A 25,336-nucleotide genomic window follows, 5' to 3' on the forward strand; every position below is an offset into this window, starting at 1 on the left:
TTTGGTGTCCTACAACTGGGTCAAGACCCTCCTCACTGCATGGCCCCATCACTGCTGTGTGTGCTCAGCTGGGAAGGGCTTTTAGGATCCCTGCTTGGGACAAAACTGAGAAGTCATCTTCACATTCAAGGTCCTTGTACCAGTAACCCAGGGGCAGGGAGGGGATGCACTCAGGTTTTCCCCTATGCTGGGGGAAGTGGCTAAGCCTGAGGACAAGGTCACTGCTCCCAGGGACATGGACCTTAGAAAAGGACAAGTGCAAGATGCTACAGCTGGGAAGGAGCCTTGAGAGGAGCCAAGGACCCTTGTACTGATGCACTTGGCAGCTCTGCAGCCTGAGCACACAGCCTGGGCTCACTGCTGCCCCAGGCCATGCCTGTGCTGAGCCAAGTCACTGGTCCTTGTTTCTTGGCACTTGGTAGACCACATCTGTAATATTATCACCTGTTTTCCACTAGTCCCCCCCCTTGTGCAAGAATGATGTTGATAATGTAGAGGGGCACTGTGATGGCTGTGGGAGATGGGTTCCTCATCCTTTCAGGTACTGGATGGAGAAGGAGGTGGAGCCAGGCTCTTAAGGAAGTGGGTACTGGAAGGAGGAGACACCATTGAGATGGAAAGAGAGGAGGTTCTGGTAGGAAAAAATAAAAAAAAATACTCCCTGGGAACAACTGGGCACTAGACCAGGGTTCAGAGATTGAAAAGCTCTCTGAGATTTTAAAGAATCAGATGGACAAAGCCCTGTACAACATGGTCTGGATTCAGTATTTACCTTTCTGTGAGCAGGAGGTTGGACTGAAAACCTCCTGAGGTCCAGCCCAGCCCAAGTGACCCTGGACTTTGTTTCCCACTTGAAACTCGGGTGTTCCCATGCAAAGGGCTGTCAAAGCTCAGTCTTAACCTATTTCTTTATTCTTGAAATCTCACCTAATGATTCCTTCAAGTGCTTCTCCCACCAGCTGAGTGAACACCAGAACTCCCAGGGGTTTGCTCTGCTGGGGGAGCTGCCACTGGGCTGAGCCCTGTCCCATCCTCACATCCCTGCCCACTTTTATTTTGGGTACCTGTAGAGAAACAAGATAAACCAGGTGCCTCGAGTTGCCAAAGAGTGGGTGTGAGTCCACCTGATCCTGGTTAGGGCAGGCCCCCTATTACCAGGGGGCCAATAAAGGTGGGACACACACCCACAGAGAGGAGCTCACTCTGGTGCGAGGCAATGGAGAGGCCAGCAGCTCAAGGAGCCTCAGGAGCAAGAAAGGCTCCTCCTGCTACAGGTACCTCTGAGGATGGAGACTCCTCAGCCTCACTGGGCAACCTGCTCCTGCAGGCAATTACCCTCCTAGTAAAAAGAGTTTTCTTACATTTAAGTGGGATTTCTGGTCTGTTTTCACTTCAATTTGTGCCTCTCATCCTGCCTCTGGAATGAAGAGGCCTCTGTCTCTTCAGCATCAATTTAAAAGCCTATTTTAAACACCCAGGCTTTTTGCAAACAAGTTTACTTGCAGGCTTTAGAAGAGTACACATAAAATAGGAGTTTAAATATATTTTCTTTTTATTTCTTGTGGTTTTTTCTTTATATTAGTTTTTTTTTTCTCAGTCAAAAGACAGCATTACAACCTAACAACCAAAACCAGGTCACATACACACACCCACACCACATAACATATTCCAGGCAGTCATGTCCTTCAGTCTGTTGACACACAGCAAATGTTTAAACAACTTCCTACAAGTAGACACCCTTTCCCTACTAACCTTGCTTATACCCACTGAACACATAACACACACACATGAAAACAAAGACTCATTTTGTTACTTCGAGGTTTGGACGAGGATTCAGTCCTACAGCATAGGAAGTGATGTAGAAAAATGTGGGGCTTTCTTTCTTTCTTTTATTTATTTTTTTTCTTTTTTTACCCCTCTTCTCAATCTCCTGGGGGTTTGGTGTCCCACTGCTGTAAGGCATCCAGCAGCACTGGAACTGCTGGTGGGCACTGGGGCCGTGGGGTCTCTGCAACACCGGGCTGGGCAAACCAGGGGCTGCTCTGCCCCGGTGGTGCTGGGGCAGTATCCTGCTCCCTCACGGTTTTAGGGCAGGCTTAAGGCAACCTTTTCCACTTTTCTCCTTTTCTCTGGAAAGGACACACCAGCTATCAAACAGGCCTCCTGTCCTTGCCAAGCTTTGCTGCTGCTGAGTCTCTACACACACACCAGTGAGGAGCTGGGGGTTAGGCTGGGCTTTCCAAAGCTGCCTAAGAGGTTTAACAGCTAAAATGTTAAAGGATTTTTAGCTTAAAAAAAAAAAAAGCTAAATGCTTTTCAGGTCATTAATCCTGTTAGGTTTCTCTGGAAATCCTAGTGGCTACTTCAAAAGCAACACAGAAACACAGAAATACCAAAAACTGACTCCCCAGTCATCACTTGCATAGGACTTGTAGCTGTATAGTTCACTGATTGATTCAAGTTCTGCAGTTGTGTTAAAAAAAGATGAAAAAACCATGACAAAGGGTGAAAGGCACATGTACAGTCAGTCCAGCATGGAAGTGGATTATGGGCCTGAATGTCTGACAAGCAGAATACCTCGGGTTGATACATACAAATAAAATATTGCAGTGCTCAGTGCTTCCCTAAGGATATGTTTATGATACAAGACAAAATATTACTATTTTACTGTAACATCTGTGCTCTCCCCTCATCCCTAGATTTCCCAAAACCATAACTGTGCCGATACCAAACCGAGAGGAAGATTTCAGTGAGATTTGGGCACAGCTGCTCCCTGCTTCTCTGACGGGGATGCACAAGGTGAATGTGGCAGAGCAGAGAAGCCATGGGCTCTCCTAGGCAGCTCATTTTTAAACTACACTTCCAGTTTGCTGTGCTGCTTTGCAAGAGTGTTCATGCTCTGGGGCACGTGGCAGCATCCTTTAAATGGAGCTTTGGGTGTGCTGGGAGTACAGGGCTGGAAAATCAACCCCAGGAGGGGTTAGCTCAGAGCCAGTGAAGGGGGACAGACCTATGTGTCACCTCTCTGTAAAAAAGGATTTTTAAAACTACCACATGTAAGAGCCATCCTTGTCATTACATGGAGCTGCTCATCTTGGTCATCCTCATCCTTCTAAGGGAGGCATGGGTTTAGTTAACAACGTGGATCTCTGTTAAGGAGGAAAAGGAAAGGCTGTTGGATGATGCGTCAGTGAAAAGGGGCAGCCATGGGGACATTCCCTGCCCAAGCTGTGTCTGGAACTCATGGCTGATGGGTGTCCCACTGCCACTGGCATCCTGGAGTCAAGAAGGAGTCTCCACCAGGTCTGAGAACACCTCTGGCCAAAAAAGGGACTTGCCAACCAGGCAGAGCCTCTCCCACCACTTCCCCCAGCTTCTGCCTCCATGTTCACACAACCTGTGGCAGCTGCTCTGGTCCTGTCAGTGGGATGGGGACTGAGCCCTTGAGGATGCCAGGAAATTATTGATGACTTTGCTGTTGCATTGAGCAAATCTGAGAGAAATGGGCAGAGATGGAAAGCTCCACCTGAAGAAGATAAGCCCCGAGTCTATCAACCTCATTTAAGGCCCTTTAATGTCACCAGCTGGCCTGATGGTGGAGAGGCCACCAGTGTGGTGTCTGTCCTGGGGCTCTGGTCCCTGTGGGCAGCTTTGGCTAGGAGGTCACCAGGACTTGGTGGGAAGCTGGGGTGCTGCCATGTCCCTCCCAGCACCAGCAGCTGAGTGCAGACAGCAGAGGAGGAACAGCAAACTGGAGGTGCTGCTGGGCCAGCTGTGGACACAGTGGATGCTGAGAATCCCTCGTGGCCAAAATGTCCCCGTGGCACCAGCTGGACACAAGTGGCCTCTTGTTTTAAACCTGGACACAGGGGGAAGACTCAGGAGCTGCCATCACCCCATCCCCAGCACAAAGGAAGGGGGCTCAGCACTGCCAGGCACCAACAGGCAGATACTGAGAACCCTTTTTCTTGACTCCAGGTGTCCTGTCACCTTTTAATGGCCATTTTCTGATTGCTATTTGATTTGATCTTTGGGGACTCACTTATTTTTCAATAAATTCACCTGAAATTTCATTTCCACATTATGCAGGGCACTGGAACTGACATTTATCCTCCCCAGAAGTAATTGAAAAGCTGTGGGCTTCAAGTCCAGAACCTCACTGGAATATTTTTTCATATTTTTTTCTTTTTTTTTTTTTTTGTTCTGACTGATATGACGACACCTAGAGGGTTGGGGTTTTTTCTCCCCAGTGAGATTGGCTGGAATAGGAAAAGGTATCAGTAAGATGTAAATGTAAAATTATCTGCTGATTAGAAACATGCCTAAAGGAAGAGTGAGGACTGCCATGGTGGTGATCTTTGGGATGAGCCACACTTTCATGTTATGAAAAAGAAAAGCTGATTCCCATGGAAAGAATCAGTTTCCTTCCAGCTAGAGCTGTTACAGCAGAGGGGTTTTTTGAAATCACATTTTTGGGTGCAGGTATCAGCCTCAGGTGACAAGGACTTTTGCCCCACCTCCCCTGGCAGCTCCCTCCAGCCCTGCAGTGCAGGCAAGAGCCAAACTTGGGTGAAAGGATTTGCTGTGGCTGCTGGAGAGGTTCCTGCATGTGCTGTGGCTACACCAAGGCCACCAACTGGTGGGGAGCTGCCCCAGGAGGTGGGTGGCAGGGGGGACACAGGGGCTTTAGACATGTCCAGGTGTCATCTGGGTTCCATCTCCTGAGCAGAGACCTCTTCATGGGGCTGCTTCTCCTGCTCTTGTCCTGATGGCTGGGGAGGCTTCACTGCAGGGATTCATCCACTGTGCTGGCAGGGAACCAAGCTGCCCCGTGGGATGCAGTGCTCTCCTGCCTTGCTCAGAGATCCCCTGCACCAAGGAGACTTTGAGCACTGGGAAGGATCTTTCCTGCCTTGTCCAGCCTTGTCCCACGGCCCCCAGCCTGCCCATCCCTGCCCACTCCTTGCTGTGATTCCAGGGCAGGGCTGGGGAGCTGCCTGGCCCAGCTGGTGGTCTCTGAGCAGAGACTTGCCCAGGTCTCTCCATCAGGGAATTTTTCCTTTTTTTTTTTTTTTTTTCCTTTTTTCCTTTTTTTTTTCTTCTTTTTTTTTTTTTCTGCTTTCATTGCAAGAAAAACAAAAATTTCCTCCCACAAGTCTGCCTGGTGCCTGCATCAGCATTTCTCCATGTGATTGCTCTGACAGCTTTGTCCATCCTGGCTGCCTTCTGATCCCAGGGATGTGGTGGGAGCCAGTCTGGCTGTGGCTGATGCAGAACACACAGCTCTACTTCACTTCCCAAATCCTCAGGGAATCAGTGCTTAAAATCTGTACCTGGTCGTTCACAGACAAGCCCAAAGAGGGACCAGCCACATTCTTGCAGCTGTAAGGTGAATTTTCAGGACATGGCAGATGAAGAGGGGCTGCTGCTCAGGGATGGTTTCACTCCAAGTGGCCTCAGCTCCTTTTCCAGGCAGGCATTTTGTTGGAGCATCAAATCCTGCAGCTCTACCAAGAAGCAGCAGCCTGCACAGCCCCTCACCAAAGCCTTCAGACACCTCCCTGCAGCATCCTTCAGCACCAGCAAACTCACAGGCAGAAACAAACCCAACAGCCAAAGAGGGAAGCCCAGAAAATACACATTTTTAAAGACCCCAGCATATTTGTTTGTCCCTGAGTCCGTGCTGTAATATCTCCCCACACAAGCAAGGAAAAGAAAGCAAGCCTCATCCCAGGAATCCAAGCAGGACAGAGCCCGGGGCCTCCCTGCCAGGCAGGGCCGGGTTTGCTTCACCTTTCCACCCAGAGCATCACACAGCTACTCACAGAGTGAAGTAACTGGGTGCAAAAAAAACCCAACAAAATCCCAACATGCCTTTAAAAAACTAAACCCCCCACACCCCAAAACAACCTACCAAACACCCACGGCACATTGCAAAATATCTACACATGCACATGCGTGCACACATAGAAAAAGTTGTCAGTTTTTAAGCACCTTTCATTTGTTTTAAGATTCAAGGAGGTTCAGGACCTTGGTGTAAAGGTTTTCTTGCTCTGGTAACACTGGGCAGGAGATTTGGTATCAGGCCAGGTCTTGTGCTCAGGGCTGGGCAGGAGAGGAGCATTGCAGAGCTGCTGCAAGCACAGTTTGCACAAGAAGGGTTGGTCACGCTGGTGGGGTGACAGTGGCTTTGCAGGGGGTTAATAGGTGATTATTAGATGTTAATACACAAGCAAGTGTGCAAACAACAGAGCAGGGGTCACAGGAGCACATAAGCTGTGGTAAGTGTGCTCCATGGACCTGTGGGATGCTAGGACTCGGGATTAACCTCTTCATGAAAACATTATTAATAATTTATTAATCTTTTATAAACATACTCTTTATATGAAGTGTGATAATAGTTCTGCTTCATGTCCTGTGCTGGCTGGGCACAGTGTGGTGAAAGATGTCTCAGACTGGCACGGAAAGAAGACAGAAAAAGGAAACAGTTTGCATTCACTTCTGAAAACTGGGATGGAATCAGCCATTTGAAATGGGTGCTGAGCCCCTTGGGAGCAGGGCCAAGGGCTTCAGGCTCCTGAGGGAGGAGTGGGACACAGAAGGGGATTTCACTGAGGGTTTCTCCTCCAGGGGTACCGTGTGAGCCTGAGGGGGCTGGTAGGTGAGAGGTGTCAGGATGTGCCCCAGGGATGCTGTTCTCAGCCCATCTTCTCCCAGGAGCTGTGGAGGGGTGGGACTGTCACAGCCAGACTCTGACTTCAGGAGTGCTCTGGAGGGACAGGCAGCACCTCAGATGTGCTGAAGGAGAATCTGCAATGGAGCATGGGCTGGGAGGACATTGCTTGTCCACTTCTTGATATGTGTTTGGGGGAGAGAGAAAATACTTCTAATGGTGTTGGTCACAGTGCACAACACCCAGCAACGTGGAAAAGAGCAGCAGAGGGAAGGCAGCACAGCATCAGCCACCCACTGGGCACCCGAGAGCTTGGGCACAGCCCCTGCCTTTGCCAGCTTCCCTAAGATTACCACGCTCCCAATTTGCACCAGGCAGCACTTCAAGGTGGGAAAAAGGCATTTCACGTGAAGCCCAGGAAGCCAAAGGATGTAACCATTCCCCTGGAGTCAGGAAGTCATCAGCCTCTTCACCAAGCAGACACCAGAGATGAAGCAGAACAATCTCCAGCATGGTCCTGGGTTCAGCAGTGAGGCCCAAGGAGTGGTGGGAGATGATGCCAAGGGATTCCTCAGGACATTCTTTGCTGATAAACCACCAGCTGTGAAACACCAGCTCTGGTGCCACCAGATTCACCAAAAGGCTGAAGAAGCATTGGGACAAACCAGTGTGGCAGAACACAGCCTGAAACTGCCACCAGCACAGCAGCCACCACCGCGCTCATGTCACATCCCTCAGGTGATGAGGGCACCAGGTCTTGGGAGGACTTGAAACAAGCAACCAGCCTGGAAGAACTGAAAGGAAAAAACTGAAAAGAGGTATTTGAAATTACTTCTTCCCTCATTCTGTGGGAACTCATCCTCCATCTTTTGTTTGGAGCGCCGTGCTGTTGGAGTGAAAGATCCACGCTGCAGCCCAAGCTCCCCAGCTGGTGCTCTTAAGAGGGTTTGTTTTGTTTTAAATCTCATTAAAAAAAAAAAAATTAAATCAGTATCAGCTGTTTTGAGGTTGGGTTTACCATGATTCCTTCCACCTAGGTCCCAAGCTGATGTTAAGGGATGTAACAAGATGAATGGAAGAAACTCCTGTGAAATCAGCATTTTTCTAGAGGAAGCGTGAGGGTATTTCTTGTCTCAGAGGGTGGGAATCCAGGCTTGGGGTTGGCACAAGCAGGATGCCTCTGGGGCACAAGGTGTAAAACCTGTCCCTAAGTGGAGGGAACTGAGGGGAAAATCAGCAAATTTCTTCTGGGTTTGGAGCCACCTTGTCTGGCGGTGGGGCCAGTGAAAGTCTGGAGTATGTCCCTTGACAGGCAGAGCAAATTCATCATGGGGAGGGAACAGTATTAAAACTCAGCTTTGCTGATAACAGAATCTGGCTCTTCAGAGGAAAGGGTGCAATTTGTAGTGGGGGAAGAAGGCAGTCCCATCACAGCTCCACTGCCAGTGATCCTCTTGCCCGGCCCTGCCCCTTCACATCTGCTCTCAGCTCCACCTTTGCTTTTTCTTCAGCCTCTTCCCTCCAGCCTCCTCTTTGCCATCCCTTCACCACCAGCTCCAACATCCTTTTTGCCAGCTCAGAGGAGCTGCTCAGCTCCTTGCATCCACTCCCCTCCTGAGGTTCACACCAGGCAGATGATGCTTCTTGGCTTCAACAGAGGTGCCTCTCCCAAGCACAGGGGTACATAGGATGATACATACATACACAGCCATATTTATGTACATACGTATGTGCAGGTGGGGCTTGGGCAGACCTGTGGCTCCAGGAGGGCTCAGCTGGGTGGTGGTGACACTGTGCTGGCTCCAGGGTGGACACTGCCAGGGGGTCTGGCTGGACGGTGCTTTGTTTCCTGAGATTTGCTTTGAAGGTTTTAAAAAAAAACACCACGAGCCACCACGAGCCACCACAAGCCACAGAGCTGACTCTGCCACCAAGGTTTCCACCAGCTCTCGCCTCCACAGCAAGCCCTTTCGGGACTGCCAGTGGGGTTTTTTTTTTGTCCTATTATGGTAAAAATGGGATTAAGAAATCAAGGAGAGAGGGGGAAGGGGGTTTCTGCTGGTTTTGGGGGGAGGAAGCATTATTTAGTGTCGTGGATGAGATTTTCCTACAAGTCCCAAAGCTTTTTGCTTCATTGCTCTCCCCACACCCGCTCAGTGTCTCTGCGTCTGACATCCCAGTCTGGCTGTACCTGGAGTCACGGCGTCACGGGAAGAAAGGCACTGATGTCACAGGCTCGTCAGGACAAACAGGCTCAGCTCTGGCTTTCGGAAACGGGTGATTTCACCAGGAATAACCAACATTCCCACGTGAAGGCTGGCATGGCTGAGAGGGCCGAGGGGGGCAATGTGGCCCCCTCCATGCCGGCAGCTCCGAAGGGATCTCGGCCTGGCCGGCGCTGGGGGCAAAGGGAGCAGGGATGAGGGGGGACGGGCGATGGGGAGCGGGGGGCCGGGGGTGCGGGTGTGGGGGTGTGGGGTGAGCCCGCAGCCCGGCGTGCCCGGCGGTGTTGGGGGCCGGCGCTGGGTCAGTAGTTGCAGTGGCGCTGGCAGGGCTGATGGAGGAAGGTGCCGGGGTGCTGCCCAGCCCGGCGTGCTGGGCGCTGCAGGGCCCGGTTCTGCCTCTGCAGGGCCTTCTGGCTCAGCCGCGGCCTCTCTGCCCGCTGCCGGGCCCGCTGGACCCGCCGCGCCTGCCCCACCTTCTCCAGGATGGCGGCCTTCACCGAGAGGGAGCGGTTGTGGTGCCCCATGTGCCGCTCCAGCTGCGGCTCCGGCACCTCCCTGCGGAGAGAGCGGCTGTCAGTGCCCCTTGGCCACCCTGGTGGGAAGGGGACAGAGGTCTCCAAACCCCCTCCTCCTCATCAATGCTGTTCCACCAGAAGGGCCCCAGCTCCCTCCCACCCCACCAGGCTCTGCCATGGGTGGCTCCAGGGCACCCAGGGTGAATCCAGGCACCCCTGTCCCTGCAGACCCCCCCAGTGAGGGAAACCCAAGCTTAGCCCCGTTTCCATCCCGCTTGGGACCCATTTGGTCTCCCAGCCCACTCCTAACTTTCCTAACTGTCCTCTCTCCTGCACTCTCCAGTGCTGAGATTCCTCTGCAGCTCTTGAATCACAGAATTGGCTGGGTTGGAAGGGACCTCAGAGATCATCAAACCCAACCCTTGATCCACTCCCCCCGTGGTTCCCAGCCCATGGCACTCAGTGCCACATCCAGGCTCTTTTTAAATATCTCCAGACACGGAGAATCCACTACTTCCCTGGGCAGCCCATCCCAATGCCTGATCACCCTCTCCATAAAGAAATTCTTTCTACTGTCCAACCTAAACCTCCCCTGGCACAACTTGAGCCCGTGCCCTCTTGTCTTGGATCAAGCTATGGCTATCAAGGAGACTTTGCAAAGACACAAGCCCTGGAAGAAGGGTGTTCTCTAGCCCATGGGGAGGTTAACCCCAAATTCTTGTGTGAATATCCATGCTGCACCAGGGAGGGAGGCAATTCCTCCTCCCTTGCCCCAGTGTGGGGCTCCCAGAGGAGACGCTGGGGGGCAGCTGGGACCTGGGGCAGGGTGGGACCTGATGCTCAGCTGGCACCAGCAGGGCTGAGCAGACACGAAGCCAGAGTTTTCCCAGTGCTGTGGGGCAGTGTGGGGCAGCCAAGGGAGGAGGCAGAGCTCCCTGGACAGCTGTAGCCATGGGGAGGAGAAGCCGGGGCTACAAACCACAGCTCCTGGGCTAGGAGATGAGAGTGGGGCCACGTGGGGCATTTCTGTTCAACCTCTTCCCACACTAAGATGGATTTTGGGGCAGGGAGAACTGTCTGCATCCATGGCAGGTGGCATCCCACTCCCCCACAATACTGGGACCCCCTTGTGCTGGGCCAGCATGGAGCCAAGAGAGGAGGCGGAGTGGCTGCTGCACCCTCCTGCCTGGGAGAGCCAGGGGTCTTGGGGGGATCACTGTGGCCAAAATCCACTTTATGCTGCTGCTTTGCTTGGCTTGGACCATACCTGCACAACCCCCCTGGACAGGTGACAGGAAACATCATCACAGTGGTCACAGCAGGGTTGGGGGACACGGCCTTGCCTGCTCAGGGCCAGGCAGGGGGATGCAGCCATCTCCCACTTCAGCCCAGCTCAGGGCCCTACACACATGGCTCTCACCACGGCACTGAGATCCCCTTGGCAGAGCATTTCATCCCACGGAGGTTGCCACCCCTGCAGGACACTGGCCAGGGCACCCCCCCGGATGGTCCCTGAGGTGGTACATGGTGACACCGAGGTCCCCCACAGCCCCTCTCTGTCCATGGGCAAAACACTCCCAGACACAGAGGCAGTGATCTGGGATGGGGGGACTGACCCTCCACACTGGTCCCCCAGCGGGTGCCCCTGATAAGCATCCCCAACCATACTCACCCGGCAGCATCATCCTCGGGGCCCTCCCCGTCCACCTCGAGGGTGCTGGTGACATAGACAGACATGCTGGGGTGCTCGATGAGCAGGTCCTCCATGGGGCTGCTCCCCACATCGCCGGGGCCTGGTTCCTCTGCAGTAAAACAGGGGGGAGGGGTGACAAACCAACTCTCATCCATCAAGCAGGGACCAGCCGGAGCTGGGGAAGCGGCGGGCGGCGGTGGGGAACCGGGGGGTGCCGGGCGGGATCGCGCCGAACGCCCGGTACCACCAGGAGCCGCTCGCCGGGCTGGGCTGGGACGGGCACGGCTGCCTGGGGGTGGCGGGGGGGTACAGAGCCATGCGGGGCACAGCAGCGGGGACACACACATACCATGTACAGTGGGGAGGGGAGGGGGGAGAGAAAGGGGCATCATTAGTGCGAGAGACACCCCCCACCACCATCACCGGAGACGGGAACGGCCCCGGAGGGACCTGAAAGGGAGAAACCCCCCGAGCTGCACCCCCACCAGCACCCTACACACTGGGGCGGCTGCCGGGGCAGCTCTGGCCTTGCCGAGCCAGCAAGAGATGGAAATGGCCCTGGTTAAGCAGTTTAAACAAAAAGGGCGGGGGGGGTAAACCATCGGGGTTTTGGGGTGTTTTTTTTTTTCTTCTCAAAACGAAGAAATAAATTGAGGCAGCAAGAAACGCTGCTCTTGCCTCTTCTTAGGGCACCTGAGCCGAGCCGAGCCCCTCCGGAAGAACGGCAGCAACCCCAAACCCCACCCGGCACTTTGCAAACATCGAAACCAAGGACACAGGGAAAAAAAGCAAAACAAAACCAAACCAAAAAACCACCCACCAAACAGTTCACACCTTCTTTTTTCTTTCCTTTTTTTTTTTCCCTGGAAGAAACCAGGGGAATAAATTCTCCAGCAAAGGTTTTTGCTGCACTTTCAGCTTCAGTCCATTAGAGGCTGAGTTTTGGGTGGGGGTTCCAGGAGCTGCCCTCCACACTTCTCCAACATCCCAGCATTTCTCACCTTCCTTGCCTCACTTCCACCCAGCAGCAGCACTTGGGCTGATGCCTTTCTGGGCCACCCAAGCTGGAATTATTGGCTGTATTACAAGAGCCCCTAACATTGGGCTCATGGGGATAACTCGGATCTGCTCCCAGCCTCATCAGGGGGATTCAAGGGATGTGGTCTCAGGGTGGTTGGGATGCAGTACAGTGTCTGTATGGACACGTGTGAGCCCCTGTCCCAGGGTGCCCAGAGAAGCTGTGGCTGCCCCATCCCTGGCAGTGTTCCAGCCCAGGTTGGATGGGGCTTGGAGCACCCTGGGCTGTGGGAGGTGTCCCTGAGCATGGCAGTGGTGGCACTGGGGGAGCTTTAAGGTCCCTCCTTGCAATTCCATGATTCTATGATGATTCTATGTGACCCAGCAGCTGAGGGTGCAGGAGAAATCAGAAGTGGAGAAAACCAGCACTGTTTTCCTCCTGCAGAGGCTGCCCCAGCCCAGGGCTTAGGGCAGGCCACAATTAGCCTTGCAAACAGAAGACCATCTTTCTTCAGGTCAGTAGATATCAAGCTATTTATAGTTGTTGACATGCTGGGCTGGACATCATTTGTCAGCCTGGAGACAGCCATTGAGCCTGGCTGGAGCATTCCTGCTCCAGCAGCACTCCCACAACAGAGCTGCTGAACCCTGTCCCAGCCACCCATGGTTTCCTGTCCCCAGCCTCTGCCAAAGGTGGTTTTTAAAGTCACAAGGAATATTTCCAGGACCCCAAAGCCTGGGGTGACTTCCAGCTGTATCACCAACCACAAGGAAATATTCTTTTTGCTCCCTCTCCAGGTGCTCAGCAGAGCCTGGCTGAGTGATGGGGAAAAAGGGGAATCTGGAACACTCCTGGGAGAAGTGGTAAATTCAGGTGTATTTTGCAATGTGTGGCTCAAAGGTCTGGCTGAGAGGGAACAATTTTGGAGGCTGGTTTGGCTGCCTCACTGCTGGGAGGGAGCCAGGCTGTGAGATGCTTGCCAGCTGCTGTGGCTTGAAGGTGAAGGATGGGAGCCAGTTTCATTTTTAAAGTGCTTTGCATAACTCCAGCCTCAGAAATAGGGCTGAAATAAATCAGTCCCTCACTGGCCAGGGAATGTTATGGAAAAAGGAGCAGTAGGGCCAGTGAGGATTAGCTGCAGGGTGGCAGGCTCCAGGCAGACACGTTGCTGAAAGCTGGCTCTGCACCCAGAGCCTGCCTGCTTGATCAGAAAAAAAAATGGGTGTTTTGTACCAAAGTTATCCCTGGGTCAGCTGCAGTCTCAGACCCAGGGATCAGGGCACTGCCCAGAGTTTCTGTCTGAGGAAACTCCTGGCTCCTGCCATGGGCATGCTGCAGCTGCCACCCGCTGGCACCAACACATGGCAGCTCCATGTCCTTTGCTCCAGAGACACCCCTGCTCTTGGCCCCCTCCCATGTCACTGCTGTCACCCTCCCCAGGTAATCACCAGAGAGCCCCAAGGACAGGGAATCCTCCATGGCTGCACATCCCCACACACCCCATCCACATCCATAGTGCTCCCACCAGGCACGGGGTTGTTCCTGTCCCCCATCCCAGGCTTGCCCATGCTTCTGTCCCCTCCCCAGCTCACTGCATGGAGGAAAAGCCCTAATGAATGACTCACATAATGAAAATGAGCTCTGTTCAGTACATGCTTAAAGAACAGATGCCTGCAAGAAGGAGGACAAAACCTCCTCCTAAACCTGCAGGACACATTTGTGGTCCCGTGGGCTGTGCCATCAGAGTTAACCAGGGGTTGGAAAAACAGATCATGGCCACAGAGGAGCTCCTGGACTGGACAGGCAGGCTTGTTTGAGTTTGCTGCTCTGTTTGCAAGCAAAAGGTCATAAAATTATCATTGCAATTGGTTGAGTCATCCACTCCACAATAGCAATGCCAAGATCTAAATGGAACTGGAGAAGCTCTTGGCACAGAAGGAATTTGACCCGCCTGGTTGGAGTCAAACAGGGCTCCAGAGGATTGTCTCCACCCCTGGGAATGGGGAACCCATGAGGGTTCTCTCTCTAGACACAGGGACTTTGCACCAAACATCCAAACATCCCTTGTCTGAGTGCTGTTGGAGTGGGCACTGGGAACAACTTGGAAAGAGAAGTTCTCTGGAGCTGAGATTTGCTCCCCTGAGGGACTCAAATGACCCAACCACGGCCAGACTGCTGGTGGCATGTCACCAGCTGGGACAGGCAGGCACCACCACTGCCTGCCCACACCTAGGGAAAACCAGGGGACTGGAGCTTCCCAGGGGAAAAGGGACACAGTGGGGAGTGGCCAAATCCTCCTACTGCAGGCAAAGTGCTGCCCATGGCACAGCTTGGTCACAGCCACACCACTGCTGGTGGAGTGGTGTTCCCCACTGAGCCCCAGTGGGCAGGAGGGCACCAAAACCCTGGGTGACCTCCCCAAGCTGGTGATGTGCCAGGGTCCCAAACCACTGTGGAGGCACCTGGAGCCTCTCAGGCAGCAGTCCCAGCCAGGAACACAACTGCTGCTGCTGTGGTTGGGAACCACCACTGGGACAGGAAAGGGAAAGAGGAAGAGCATATCAGGGGCTGTGGTGACCACAGGATTGGGCACCATGGGCAGGACAGGGGGGCCAGGGGAGGAGGGATGGAGAGCAGAGCTGATATATATGCTGGAAGCTTATCTGATGTCAAGTCACAGGGTTTGCTCAGCTCTGGAGAGCTAAGGTACAACAGGGACTGTGGGAAACCAGTCTCTTCTGTTTTTCTCACCTGCAAGATCAATGATGAGCCACCCATCCTCCTCCTCCGCCTCCTCAACAAAGGGTTTGGGCTCCTCCAGACCCTCTGGAGCGGTACTGTCACTGAAAAAGAGGCTGGTGATACGTTGAAACATGGTGGGGAGCAGTCCAGCAGGATGGGTGGTGAGGCAGAGCAACTGCTGAGGACTGGATTCCAGGTATGGAGATGGGAGAAACAGGCAGGAAGAGAAACAACAGCACTTGAGGTGTCAGTGGTGGTGGAGATGCTTTACTGCTAGTGACACCAGAGCTGAGTTAAATGGTGTGCAGTGCAATTCTGAGGTTCTTCACTTGGCTTCAGTGCAAAGGCCTGTAAAAGGGAAAGGAAAAAGAATAAAGCATTGGAACTGGCTGGTAGTGTCACCCTCCTTTGTCCCAGGGATGGAGGGGATGCTGGAAAGGTGGCTCCAGCACTGATCTGTGCCATATGTTGTCCCAGATGCTGGCGTCTGCAAAGACACCATGCACAGTGTCCAAAAGCTGCAGTGAAGGGTGGGGTGCCCACACCCTCCCACCTGCACAGAGCCCCATGTCGTGTCCCCTTCCTCACAGGGGGTGTGTCCTGGGGGACCCATCTCCTGGAGCTGGCAGGGGCAGAATGGCAGAATCCCAGACTGGTTTGCATTGGAAGGAACCTTAAAGATCATCCATCCATCCATCCATCCACCCCTCTAGGGAACTGGGCACCTCCCACAGCCCAGGGTGCTCCAAGCCCCATCCAACCTGGGCTGGAACACTGCCAGGGATGGGGCAGCCACAGCTTCTCTGGGCACCCTGGGACAGGGGCTCAGCACCTTCATAGTGAAAAATTTCTTCCTAATGTCCAACAATGTCCCTCTGCCTGTTTAAAGCCATCACCCCTTGTTCTGATCAAGACTTGCTCTTGTAAAATCTCCCTCCCCAGCTTTCTTGTAGAACCCCTTCAGGTACAGAGTCACTGTCCCAAATTCAGACCTGTCTCCCTGGCACTGAATGAGCAGCTTTGCAGCAGGGGCAAAGAGGGTGATGCTGCTGTCCTGAGGTCTGATGGCACGAGCCATCCATAAAGTCCTCCACCAGCCCAGTGATGGCCAGGCCACCCCTTCCTTGAGCTGGCTCTCAAGAAGCCCTCACTAGCACTCTGCTCCAGCCCTGCCTGTGCCAATACCTGCTTGAGGTTGGTTTCACTCTGGAAGTCATTACTGTGACTCTCACCATGTGTGTGTACCTGCAGGGATGCTCTTCTGATGCAGACACACTTCACTGCTACCCCCAGGGCCCCAAAGATGCCACTGTCACCTGTGTCACCTTTACAAGGACCTCATAGGGAGCCATGGGACAAAGTGCTTGGCTCCAGGCTGTGTCTTGGTCAGTGTGCAGGAGGGAAGGGCAGTGAGCTGCCACCTCCTAGCAGCAGGGTAGGACAAGGATGGAGTTATAGTAGCCCTGGGAGAGTCTTTGCTCCATCTACACTCCTTGTTTATTTATCCCTGAGGAAACACATTCCTCACAGCTCAGGGAGAGGTTGGGACTCACTGATTTGATTAATGACTGCAAAGCTCCCAGAGATGCACAGACAGATACCCCCACAAGGTGCACAGTGATGCTTGTGCAGAGAAAATGCTTTTTGGTCCAGAGATACTGATCCAGCATTAAGAGCTGGATGCAGGAAGAGGGGACAGCCAGGCACTGCCTCACCTGGCACATGGCTGTGAGTGCATTTTGCTGACAACCCCCCCAGTTCACAGCTCTGTCAACCAAGTGGGGGCAGAGCCTGCAACGGACCCTGATGAAACCCCATCTGCTCAGGGCAAGATGGAAAGGGAAGGCACAGGGAGGCACAAGGTGTCCAAGCCTTGCTCCAGGCACCTGCCAGTTCTCCAACAGTGCACAAGAGCTCAGAGCCCCAGGGAAGGGCCCTCCCCAGCCTCACCATTGAAGGGAAGGGTGCTGGCCAGGGCACTTGCTGCAGTTCTGGGGCTCAGGCACACTCGAGGGGTCACTGTGCCATTTGCCCTCTCTTAGGTGCCTCAGGAGATACAACAGCTGCTCCACAAGGCAGAGAATTATAAAAACACCATGGGAGCCTTTCCCCATGGGTGGGATTCCCTGGGCTTTAGGGACTCATCCTGTGTCTCTGCTGCCGTGGGGTGCAGGGGGGGAGTGCTGGAGCATATTTCATCTGGGAAAGAACCATCCCAGGTACCAGGACAGGGTGGGGACTGAGCTGCTGGAGAGCAGCACAGGGGAAAGGGACCTGAGGGTGCTGGTGGATGGAAGGATGACCATGAGCCAACAATGTGTCCTGGTGTCCAAGAAGGCCTATGGCTCCTGGGGGGCATTAGAAGGGGGTGGTCAGTAGGTCAAGAGAAGTTCTCCTCCTCCTCTACACTGCCCTGGTGAAGCTGCATCTGGAATATTGTGTCCAGTTCTGGGCCCCCCAGTTCCAGAAGGACAGGGACCTGCTTAAGAACCCAGCACAGAGTGATCAAGATGATGGAGGGAGTGGAACATCTCCTGGTGAGGAAAGGCTGAGGGAGCTGAGGGGCTCTGCAGCTTGGAGAGGAGGAGACTGAGGGCTGAGCTCAGCAATGCTTATAAATATGTAAGGGGTGAGTGCCAGGAGGATGGAGTGAAGCTTTTCCCAGGGGTGACTGACACTAGGACAAGGGGCAATGGTTATAAACTGAAGCATAGATGGTTCCATGTAAATATTAGGAAGAAGTTTTTCCCTGTGAGGGTGACAGAGCCCTGGCCCGGGCTGCCCAGGGAGGGTGTGGAGTCTCCTTCCCTGGAGACATTCAAACCCCACCTGGATGTGTCCCTGTGTGCCCTGCCAGAGGGGACCCTGCTCTGGCAGAGGGTTAGACTGGATGATCTCTTGAGGTCCCTCCCAACCCCTCACTATCTGTGATCCTGTGATCCTATGAAGCAGCTCCATACCCCCCAGCTCTGCCCCCAGCCATGGCCCTTGAGCAGCTCTGAAGGGAACAACTCCAGAGGTGCAGGGCAGACCATGGGGCTACATCTGTGCCTGGCTCCAGACCCTGCTCCCCCTTTCCTGCTCCCCCCACCATGGGGTTCACCCCTTCCACCCACATCCCTCTGCCCAGCCCCAGCCCTGGGGAGTGGCTGCAGCTGGGTGCTGCCTGGGACAGACCTGGCTGAGGCTCAAGGAGCCTCTCACCACAAATCAGAGGTCAGTGAGGATCCACTGCTTTGTGCCCTGTGAGGGTTCCTGGAGCAGAGGGGAGGGTTTGGGGTGCTGGCAGAGTCACCCCCTCCAACTCTCTCAGCTAAGGCAGCTCCCATACACTGCAACAAATCCACAGCCTCTCTCTTACCCTACAGGGCACTCAAATTATCCAGATCCTCCCTTTCCTGGAGCATTAAAGCATAACCATGTAAGTCAAGGAAACACCATGAAAAGGGCAGTGAATGGCAGTGGGTCCATTGGGCTCCCTCGGGTGCTGAGCACAGTGGAGGTTTCCCTACCATGGGACCACCCTGTGCACCCATCCTCCCCTGCGCACCCATCCTCCCCTGGGCACCCATCCTCTCCCAGGCTGGCAGAGAGCACCCAGGAGAGTCCACCCAGCACAGCACACAGCCCTGCCTCTGGTACAGTTCTCTGGCTGCCTGGAGCACTTGCCTTTTGTCTAAATATCTTTTAATATTATATAGTATCATTTCTTTAACAAGTGCATTGGATATGCACTGAATGCAGCACAAACCTCTTTGCTCTCAGATATATTTTTCCCCACCATCCAGGTGGGGATGTCTTTGGGCTCCCAGGCAGGAGGGATGGGGACAGGGAACCCTGGCAGCCCTCCAGGCTTGAGATAGTAGTTTTAAGAAAGGAGGAACCAGCTCCTTATATATTAAGACAGTGGCAGGTAACTCTGATGCTGTTAAAAAAAAATATATATATAAAAAAATTATATTAACATTCTAATTCATCAAGTCCATATCTCAGTACACCAGTGAAGGCAGAGAAGCCAGGTGGGATTTGTTTTCTTTTTGTTTGCTTGTTTGCCTGCATTTTAAAAATTTGATAATGAAAAATAAACCACACAGAAATGAAGAGAGTGCATATTTTAAATTCCTCTGCATCTCTTTCATTCTGGTAAGACAGGAGGCTCCAGTCCCTGAGGCCATCATGGCCCTGGCCCAGCAGAAGGCCAGAAGAAGGTTAATGCCCTTTTTGAGCTGGGACAGCTCTGCCTGCAGCATTCCCAGGCTTATGGAAGTGCTGAGCCAAGACTGATTCCAGCATCACCCTGCAGCTTCCCAGGGTGACAGACAGGGGCTGGGGACTGTCTAGGGAGGACACTGGCAATGCTCCTGGCCTGCCATGGTCACTGGCCCCTACCTGCCAATTTCAGCCTTTTTTCCCCCTTTTTTCCAACCACAGCAGAGAACTTTCCAATGACAACATTATCCAATTACTTTCCTTTCAGGAAGACACAAGACCCAGCAGATTCTCTTCATTTCATTTTTGCCCTCACTGAAATTTAGCTTCACTGTCCTCATCTCTATGAAGAAAAGCCCTGAGGTAACCATGGTCCTGTCAGGCAGAGCCAACACCATGAGAGGGGCTGCCAGGGGCTGTCCTGCTCCAGAAAAACTCCTGGTGTGCTGGGAAAACAGAGGGAAAGGAAGGGGACAGCAGGGCAGGGAGGGCTGGGGACAGCGATAGCTCCAAGGGCAGTGGGAAATCTCCCCCAAAAGCATAAGTAGTGATGGATCACATCAATGGATCACTCCCCTAGGAATTTAATCCAGCCCCCAGCTATCCCCCTCTCCACACCTGGGGAGGGGGAGTGTGGTCCAGGGGGTTGGCACTGCCCTGGGGTGGGCTGTGCAGGCAGGATCAGCCCCTCAGGGAACACAAGCCTCACCCTGTAAGCTCCTGCTGCCAGGGCACCTCGATCCCAAACAGGACCTGGGGATGCCAGTTCCTTGCTCAAAACTATGGGGTCAGCCCTGGCCATGCTTAGGGAGCTGCTGGGCAGATCCTGCACGAAGCCTCCCGGATCAAACCTGCAGGGTGGAGGCAGGAGCCAGAGCCCAGCAAGCTTTAATCCTCACCCTCACATTATCCTGTCTGCTCCCAAATCCTCAGCAGCAGTGGTTTAAAGAGGTGGGATCAGGCTCTTGATCCCCAAGCTGCACCCTCAGCGGGTCTGAAGGACACGGAGGTGTGTGGTGTGGCTGGTTCCCCAGAGGGATGGATGTCACCACAGGGACCTTGGCAGGCCTGGAGTCAGCCCGGGTCAACCTTACGAAGTTCAACCAGGCCAAGGGAAAGGTCCCCCTGGGTCAGGGCAATCCCCAGCAGCAGCACAGAGTGGGGGAGTTGGGGGCTGAGAGCAGGGGATATGGGTGGGTGACAAAGCAGCAATGTGTGCTCACAGCCCAGAAAGCCAACAGTGTCCTGAGCTGCATCCCAGCAGCCTGACCAGCAGGGCAAGGGAGGGGATTGTCCCCTTCTCCCTTCTGTCCTGCTGAGCCCCCCTGCAGTGCTGGGTCCAGGGCTGGGGTCCCCATCAGGACACGGAGCTGTTGGAGCGGGTGCAGTGGGGATCAGAGGGCTGGAGCAGCACCTTGGAGCCAGGCTGGAGATAAAGGTTCTGGGGAGATGTTACTGTGGCACTTCAATACTTAAAAAGGCTTATGAGAAAGAAGACATTTTACCAGGGACTGTAGTGACAAGGGGCAAGGGTTTTAAACTGAAAGAGGGCAGGGTTAGAAAAAGTGTTTTACAGTGAGGGTGGTGAGACAGGGAACCAGGGAACCCAGAGAAGCTGTGGCTGCCCCATCCCTGGAAGTGTTGAAGGGCAGGTTGGATGGGGCTAGAAGCAACCTGATCTAGTGAAGGATGTCCCTGCCCCTAGCAAGAGGGGTGGATTAAGGCAGTCTCTGAAGGTCCCCTCCAACCCAAACCATTCTGTGAATAATAGAATCCCAGACTGTCAGGGTGGAAGGGACCTCAAGGATCCTCTGGTCCAACCCCTCTAATATTATTGTTTCTATGAGATGTCTCAGGACACTGTCGAGCTGAGACTTAAAACTTTCCAAAGTGGGGGAATCCACCACTTCCCCTGGGAGACCATTCCAAGGTCTGACTGTCCTCATGGGGAAAAACGTCCCTCTTGTGTTCCATCAGAATCTTCCCAGGAGCACCTTGTGCCCACTGCCCCTTGTCTTGTTCATGGGATTCCTGGTAAACAGGGAGTCTCCATCTCCTTTGTAGCCACCTTTAAGTACTGAAACATCAGTGAAGTCGTGATCTGGGATCTCCCATTTCCCCTAGATGGTAAACTGGCTCCTGGCCAACGTGATCATTGATTAATCCTCGGGTCCCTCTAGACTCTCCCTTCAAGCCAGCAGGAATATCACCTCCTTTATCACCATCATGGAGCAATGAGGTGACTGTCTCAACACTTCATGAGGCAAAAGGCTCCTTGGTTAGCTCCTACCAACAGCACCCAGAGGCCACCTCAGTTCCTGCAGTTTCCACCAAGCTCCTCTCTGTCTGGGACAGCTTCTTGGCAGACCACACTTCAGAATTTCTACAGATTTCCTGAAAGGCTGCACTTCCCCTACAGCAAACACTTGTCCTATTTACACCTGGGGAACTGGGGCCAGCAGGAACTGTGGGATGGAAGGGACCCAAATGTGTCCCTGCCTGAGGATTTGAGTCACTGCTGCCCAAGCAGAACATTGTCACCAGAGGAGTGGGCTGGTCTGGGACGTTGGCTCCAGGAGCCAGGGATGGTGAGGGGTCTGGTGCCTTCTTCCAGCCCACCTGTATCTGCCAGACATCCCACAACCATGGAGGAGGCATGGCCAGCCCTGGGCCACAAGGGGATTGACTGCCCATGCCCACATCCTTTAGGCTGAGCTGCCCCAGGAGTCACAGACCCACCCACAGTCCCCTGTCCCCTACCAGAGCCAGGGTCACCACCCCAGGACACCTTCCACAAACCCCCTTTCTGGGCATGTCAACCCCATCCCAGGCCACCTGCCAGCACCAGGGGACAGCCCATGGGTGACATTCACTTGGGGATAGAGGAATGAAGTTTATCAGAACCCTTCCAAAAAGCTCAGCAGCCAGATGGTATTAAATATTAAAAGTTAAAGCAGGAAAGTAAGGAAACCATAAACACAGCCAGGCATTTTTTTTTTTTTTTCAGAAACCTCAACACAATAATTAGTTTTCTGAGTCACCATCACTACAAATAACCCCAGGGAGCTAAGAATAGGCAAAAGGATTGGCAGTGAAGCCCTGGGATGTGCCAGGAGCTGGGAGCTGCAGCTTGGTAGGGCTGGCAGCTCCCAGAAGTCAGTTTGCAAGAACAACAGCAACTCTGCTTGGAAATGGCAACAGGCTCCCTGAAACTTTCCATAAATACTCAGCAGCAGGAGGGATGCTGCTGACAAGTGGCAGAAGAGGTCCTTCCTCAGCAGAGCTAAGAATACCCCAATGCAGTCAGCACAGCAGGCGTTGGAGGTACAAATCAGGTGCCTTCCTCCAGACCCGCTTAGGAAATGTTATTTTCACTTCATTTCACTTAAATTAGAAAAGCATTTCACAGGCTGCTCTCACCGTGCTCAAAGTCCCAAAATCCTAAACCCAATACAGAAACACAAGGTGAGGAAGAGGGTCCATCAGCTGGGAAGCTCTGGGGGGGATGGGGGTAGGGATAGGGCTGCTCATCACCCTGAAAAAAATGAGCACTGAAGCATTCCTGTGTTGTCCTCTACCTCTCCCAGAGAGGAAGGGAACAGAGCTGGCAGGGCTTGCCCAGGACAGTTTTTAGGGCTGGATTAATGCATTTGGTCACTCACCAATGGCACAACAGCTCCTGCTGACCCCTTTGCCTCTCCAGCAGCCTTGTGTCTGGGGGGAGCATTGGGCACAGGGGCAGAGCTGCTGCTGGCATGGACAGACTAAAACCCTTTTTATTGTGAGGCTTGTAATGACAGCCCAAGCCAGCCCTGGAAGCCCTTTCCTTGGCCAGCCCAGGAGCTCAGCATGGGCTGAAGTCCCCAAGTGCTCCTCCAAGTCCCACCTGAAGGAGTGGACTCGGGTGACAGAACAGGGGAGGCAGGGTGTTCTTCCTGGAGTTGGTGTCCCCATCTGCACCAGCTCCCTTGTGTAACTGCTGCAGGAAGGTCCTTGCCCAAGGACAAACCCAACCTTCTGCTGTTTGGTGTCATCTCAAAGAGCCCTGGAAAACCTGTCAGTGGCTGGCAGGACCTGAGCAAACAGGAAAGCTTGAGCTTTGCCGTGAGCTGTCCTGTGACATATTTGAAGTTTCCTACCTGGGATGCATTAGATGCAACATTCCCAGGAGCATGTGCAGGGAGAGGGGAGCAGCCCCACCAGGACATCTACCATTAAATACAGAAGGCTCAGAACTAACCCCCAGCTTGGACTTTGGTACCACAGGAGCCCCACGCTCCCCACCAGCTCCATCCCCCCTGGGGCCACATGTGTGCCAGGGAGAGACTTGCAACATTTGCTGTGCAATTAGCACTAAAAAGCTCTTATCTAAGAGTTCACATCTCAGGTTTTTCCAGTTTGGTGACAAGCAGCTGATATCGGTTTATTCTCAAGGGGTAAAACTCCCATTATATTTTTCCTTTTGTGTTCAGCCAGATAAGAACCAATTTGGTGCAACGGGTTCCTGATGGAGACAGTGAGCTCCAGCAGAAAGCTTTTTGTGGCTTTTTGTTTGGTTGGTTTGTTGTTTGTTTTTTTTTTTTTTGGGGGGGGGGTTGAGTTGGGTTTTTTTGTTTGTTTGTTTGTTTTCAATTTTTTTTTTTGGGGGGGAGGAGAATATAAAATATTTATTTTATAGGAAAAAAAAAAACCAACAACAAAATATTTCCTCCTAGCACTCTGTAGCCTAAGCCAGGTGGGAAGGAAGGTACAGCACAGCCCTGTACTGCAGCCCAACACCTGTTTCTGGGATGGTTTCCTAGCCCAGCAAAGCTTTGGCCAAATTACAGCCCTTGGCAGCCACCCAGCTCAGCCCTGCCTGGTGCTGCTGTCAGAAGGGGGTTGCTTTGCTGGTCCCACGAGAGGCATTTTAAGCTGTGGGACCCCAGGGTGCCAGTGCCTTCCCTCAGGCTCCCTGCACACAAGAGGCTTATGGATTTTTAAGACATTTCTACACCCCATTAAGTTTATCAGCTGATGATCCCCTCAGATGAGAGCAGATTCAGAGCCCTCCAGGCTCAGCCAAGCTGCTGAGATCCCGAGGCCAAGAGGCATGAAATCCATAGGGAAGTTGACCTTTCAGGACACTCCTGAGCTGTCCCCAAGCAGGAGCACTTAGACCACTAATAACAAAAGCAGCCCTTACACGTGGTACCCGACTCAGCATCCCGGGACACGGTGATGCTGCGGGATGCCACCACGGGATGCCACCACGGGATGCCATCAGATGCACCTCACCCTGGCACTGCCAGCATCCTTCACCTGCTCGCAGGGTGAGCCCCCGGCTCCCTCCCTCCCACCAGAGTAAAACTCCATAAAAACATCTCCGTCCACGCCCAACTCTCATTAAACCCGCTGGGACTGACCAAATAAACCGAGGTCTAAACATGGAGGCACTCAAACGCCTCAAGGACTTGCTGGGCAAATAATTTAAACACAAAATACGGCTGTAGCTATTTCTGTGGCACAGATACCCTTTAGTCTACTTTTACCCTTTCCAAACAGCCACGTTTCTCACCCAAACAGCTTCTAACAAACACTTGGCAGACGCGTCCGCGTTCGCTGCTTGCCTGGGGACAGTCACGGCGCGACGGGACGGGCCGAGCAGCGGCAGGGACACGGCAGGGACACGGCAGGGACACGGCAGGGACACGGAGGGCCGGGCAGGCGGCTCTGCCCTCGTGTTACCCCCCCGGAGCCCCAAAGTCCCCGGGCCCGGTTGCGCTCGGCGGGGTCAGGGCAGGACAGGGCGACCGGAACCCGCGGGGGGAACCCGGGGAAGGAGGGGGGGGGGGGGAAGCAACCGTATGACGTCTCAATGTCATATGCAAATTAATTGACGTCACTCTAGAGGAGCCAATGGGCGCGGAGACCAACCTCGGATCTTAATCCGGTGATGAAGAAACAAACAACAGCCGAGGGGGGGTTCGCGGGGCCCCCCCCGACACCACCACCGCCCACCCCTCCGTACCCCCCCTCACCGGAGGACCCTGAGTCCTCGCCGAGGTCGCATCCCGACCCCGCTGGGAGAGACCGAGACCGAGACTCACCTGTCCCAGTGCGGCGGCGGGCGCTGAGGTGGCGGCGGGCGCTGAGGTAGTGCCTGGCGGTGCAGGGCCGGGGCGGTGCCCGTGCCGGTGCCAATCGGGCGATTGTGCCGCGCACCCGCCGCTCCCCCGCACAAATCGGGACCTTCCGACAGCTGATCGTGACGTCACAAAG

At 53.7% G+C, this 25,336-nt stretch overlaps 1 protein-coding gene across 3 annotated transcripts; it reads right to left on the reverse strand.

Moving 5' to 3' along the window:
* Window positions 1-1,909: 1,909 nt before the first annotated feature.
* TP53INP2 (tumor protein p53 inducible nuclear protein 2) lies at window positions 1,910-25,336 on the reverse strand. 3 transcript variants are annotated; one of them, XM_030463074.1, is made up of 4 exons: window positions 25,165-25,336; window positions 14,876-15,214; window positions 11,086-11,395; window positions 1,910-9,453 (listed from the first exon to the last, which is right to left on the reverse strand). In XM_030463074.1, the coding sequence occupies exons 2-4, from the start codon at window positions 14,997-14,999 to the stop codon at window positions 9,201-9,203; spliced, it is 687 nt and encodes a 228-aa protein (XP_030318934.1). In that variant the 5' UTR covers window positions 15,000-15,214; window positions 25,165-25,336; the 3' UTR covers window positions 1,910-9,200. The 3 variants fall into 3 exon arrangements, with proteins under 3 accessions (XP_030318934.1, XP_030318936.1, XP_030318935.1); XM_030463076.1 differs by having other exon boundaries at window positions 11,086-11,215; window positions 25,165-25,326; XM_030463075.1 differs by lacking the exon at window positions 25,165-25,336 and adding an exon at window positions 24,633-24,912.

Source organism: Calypte anna, chromosome 20, assembly GCF_003957555.1.
Source record: "Calypte anna isolate BGI_N300 chromosome 20, bCalAnn1_v1.p, whole genome shotgun sequence".
NCBI classification, from domain to species: domain Eukaryota; kingdom Metazoa; phylum Chordata; class Aves; order Apodiformes; family Trochilidae; genus Calypte; species Calypte anna.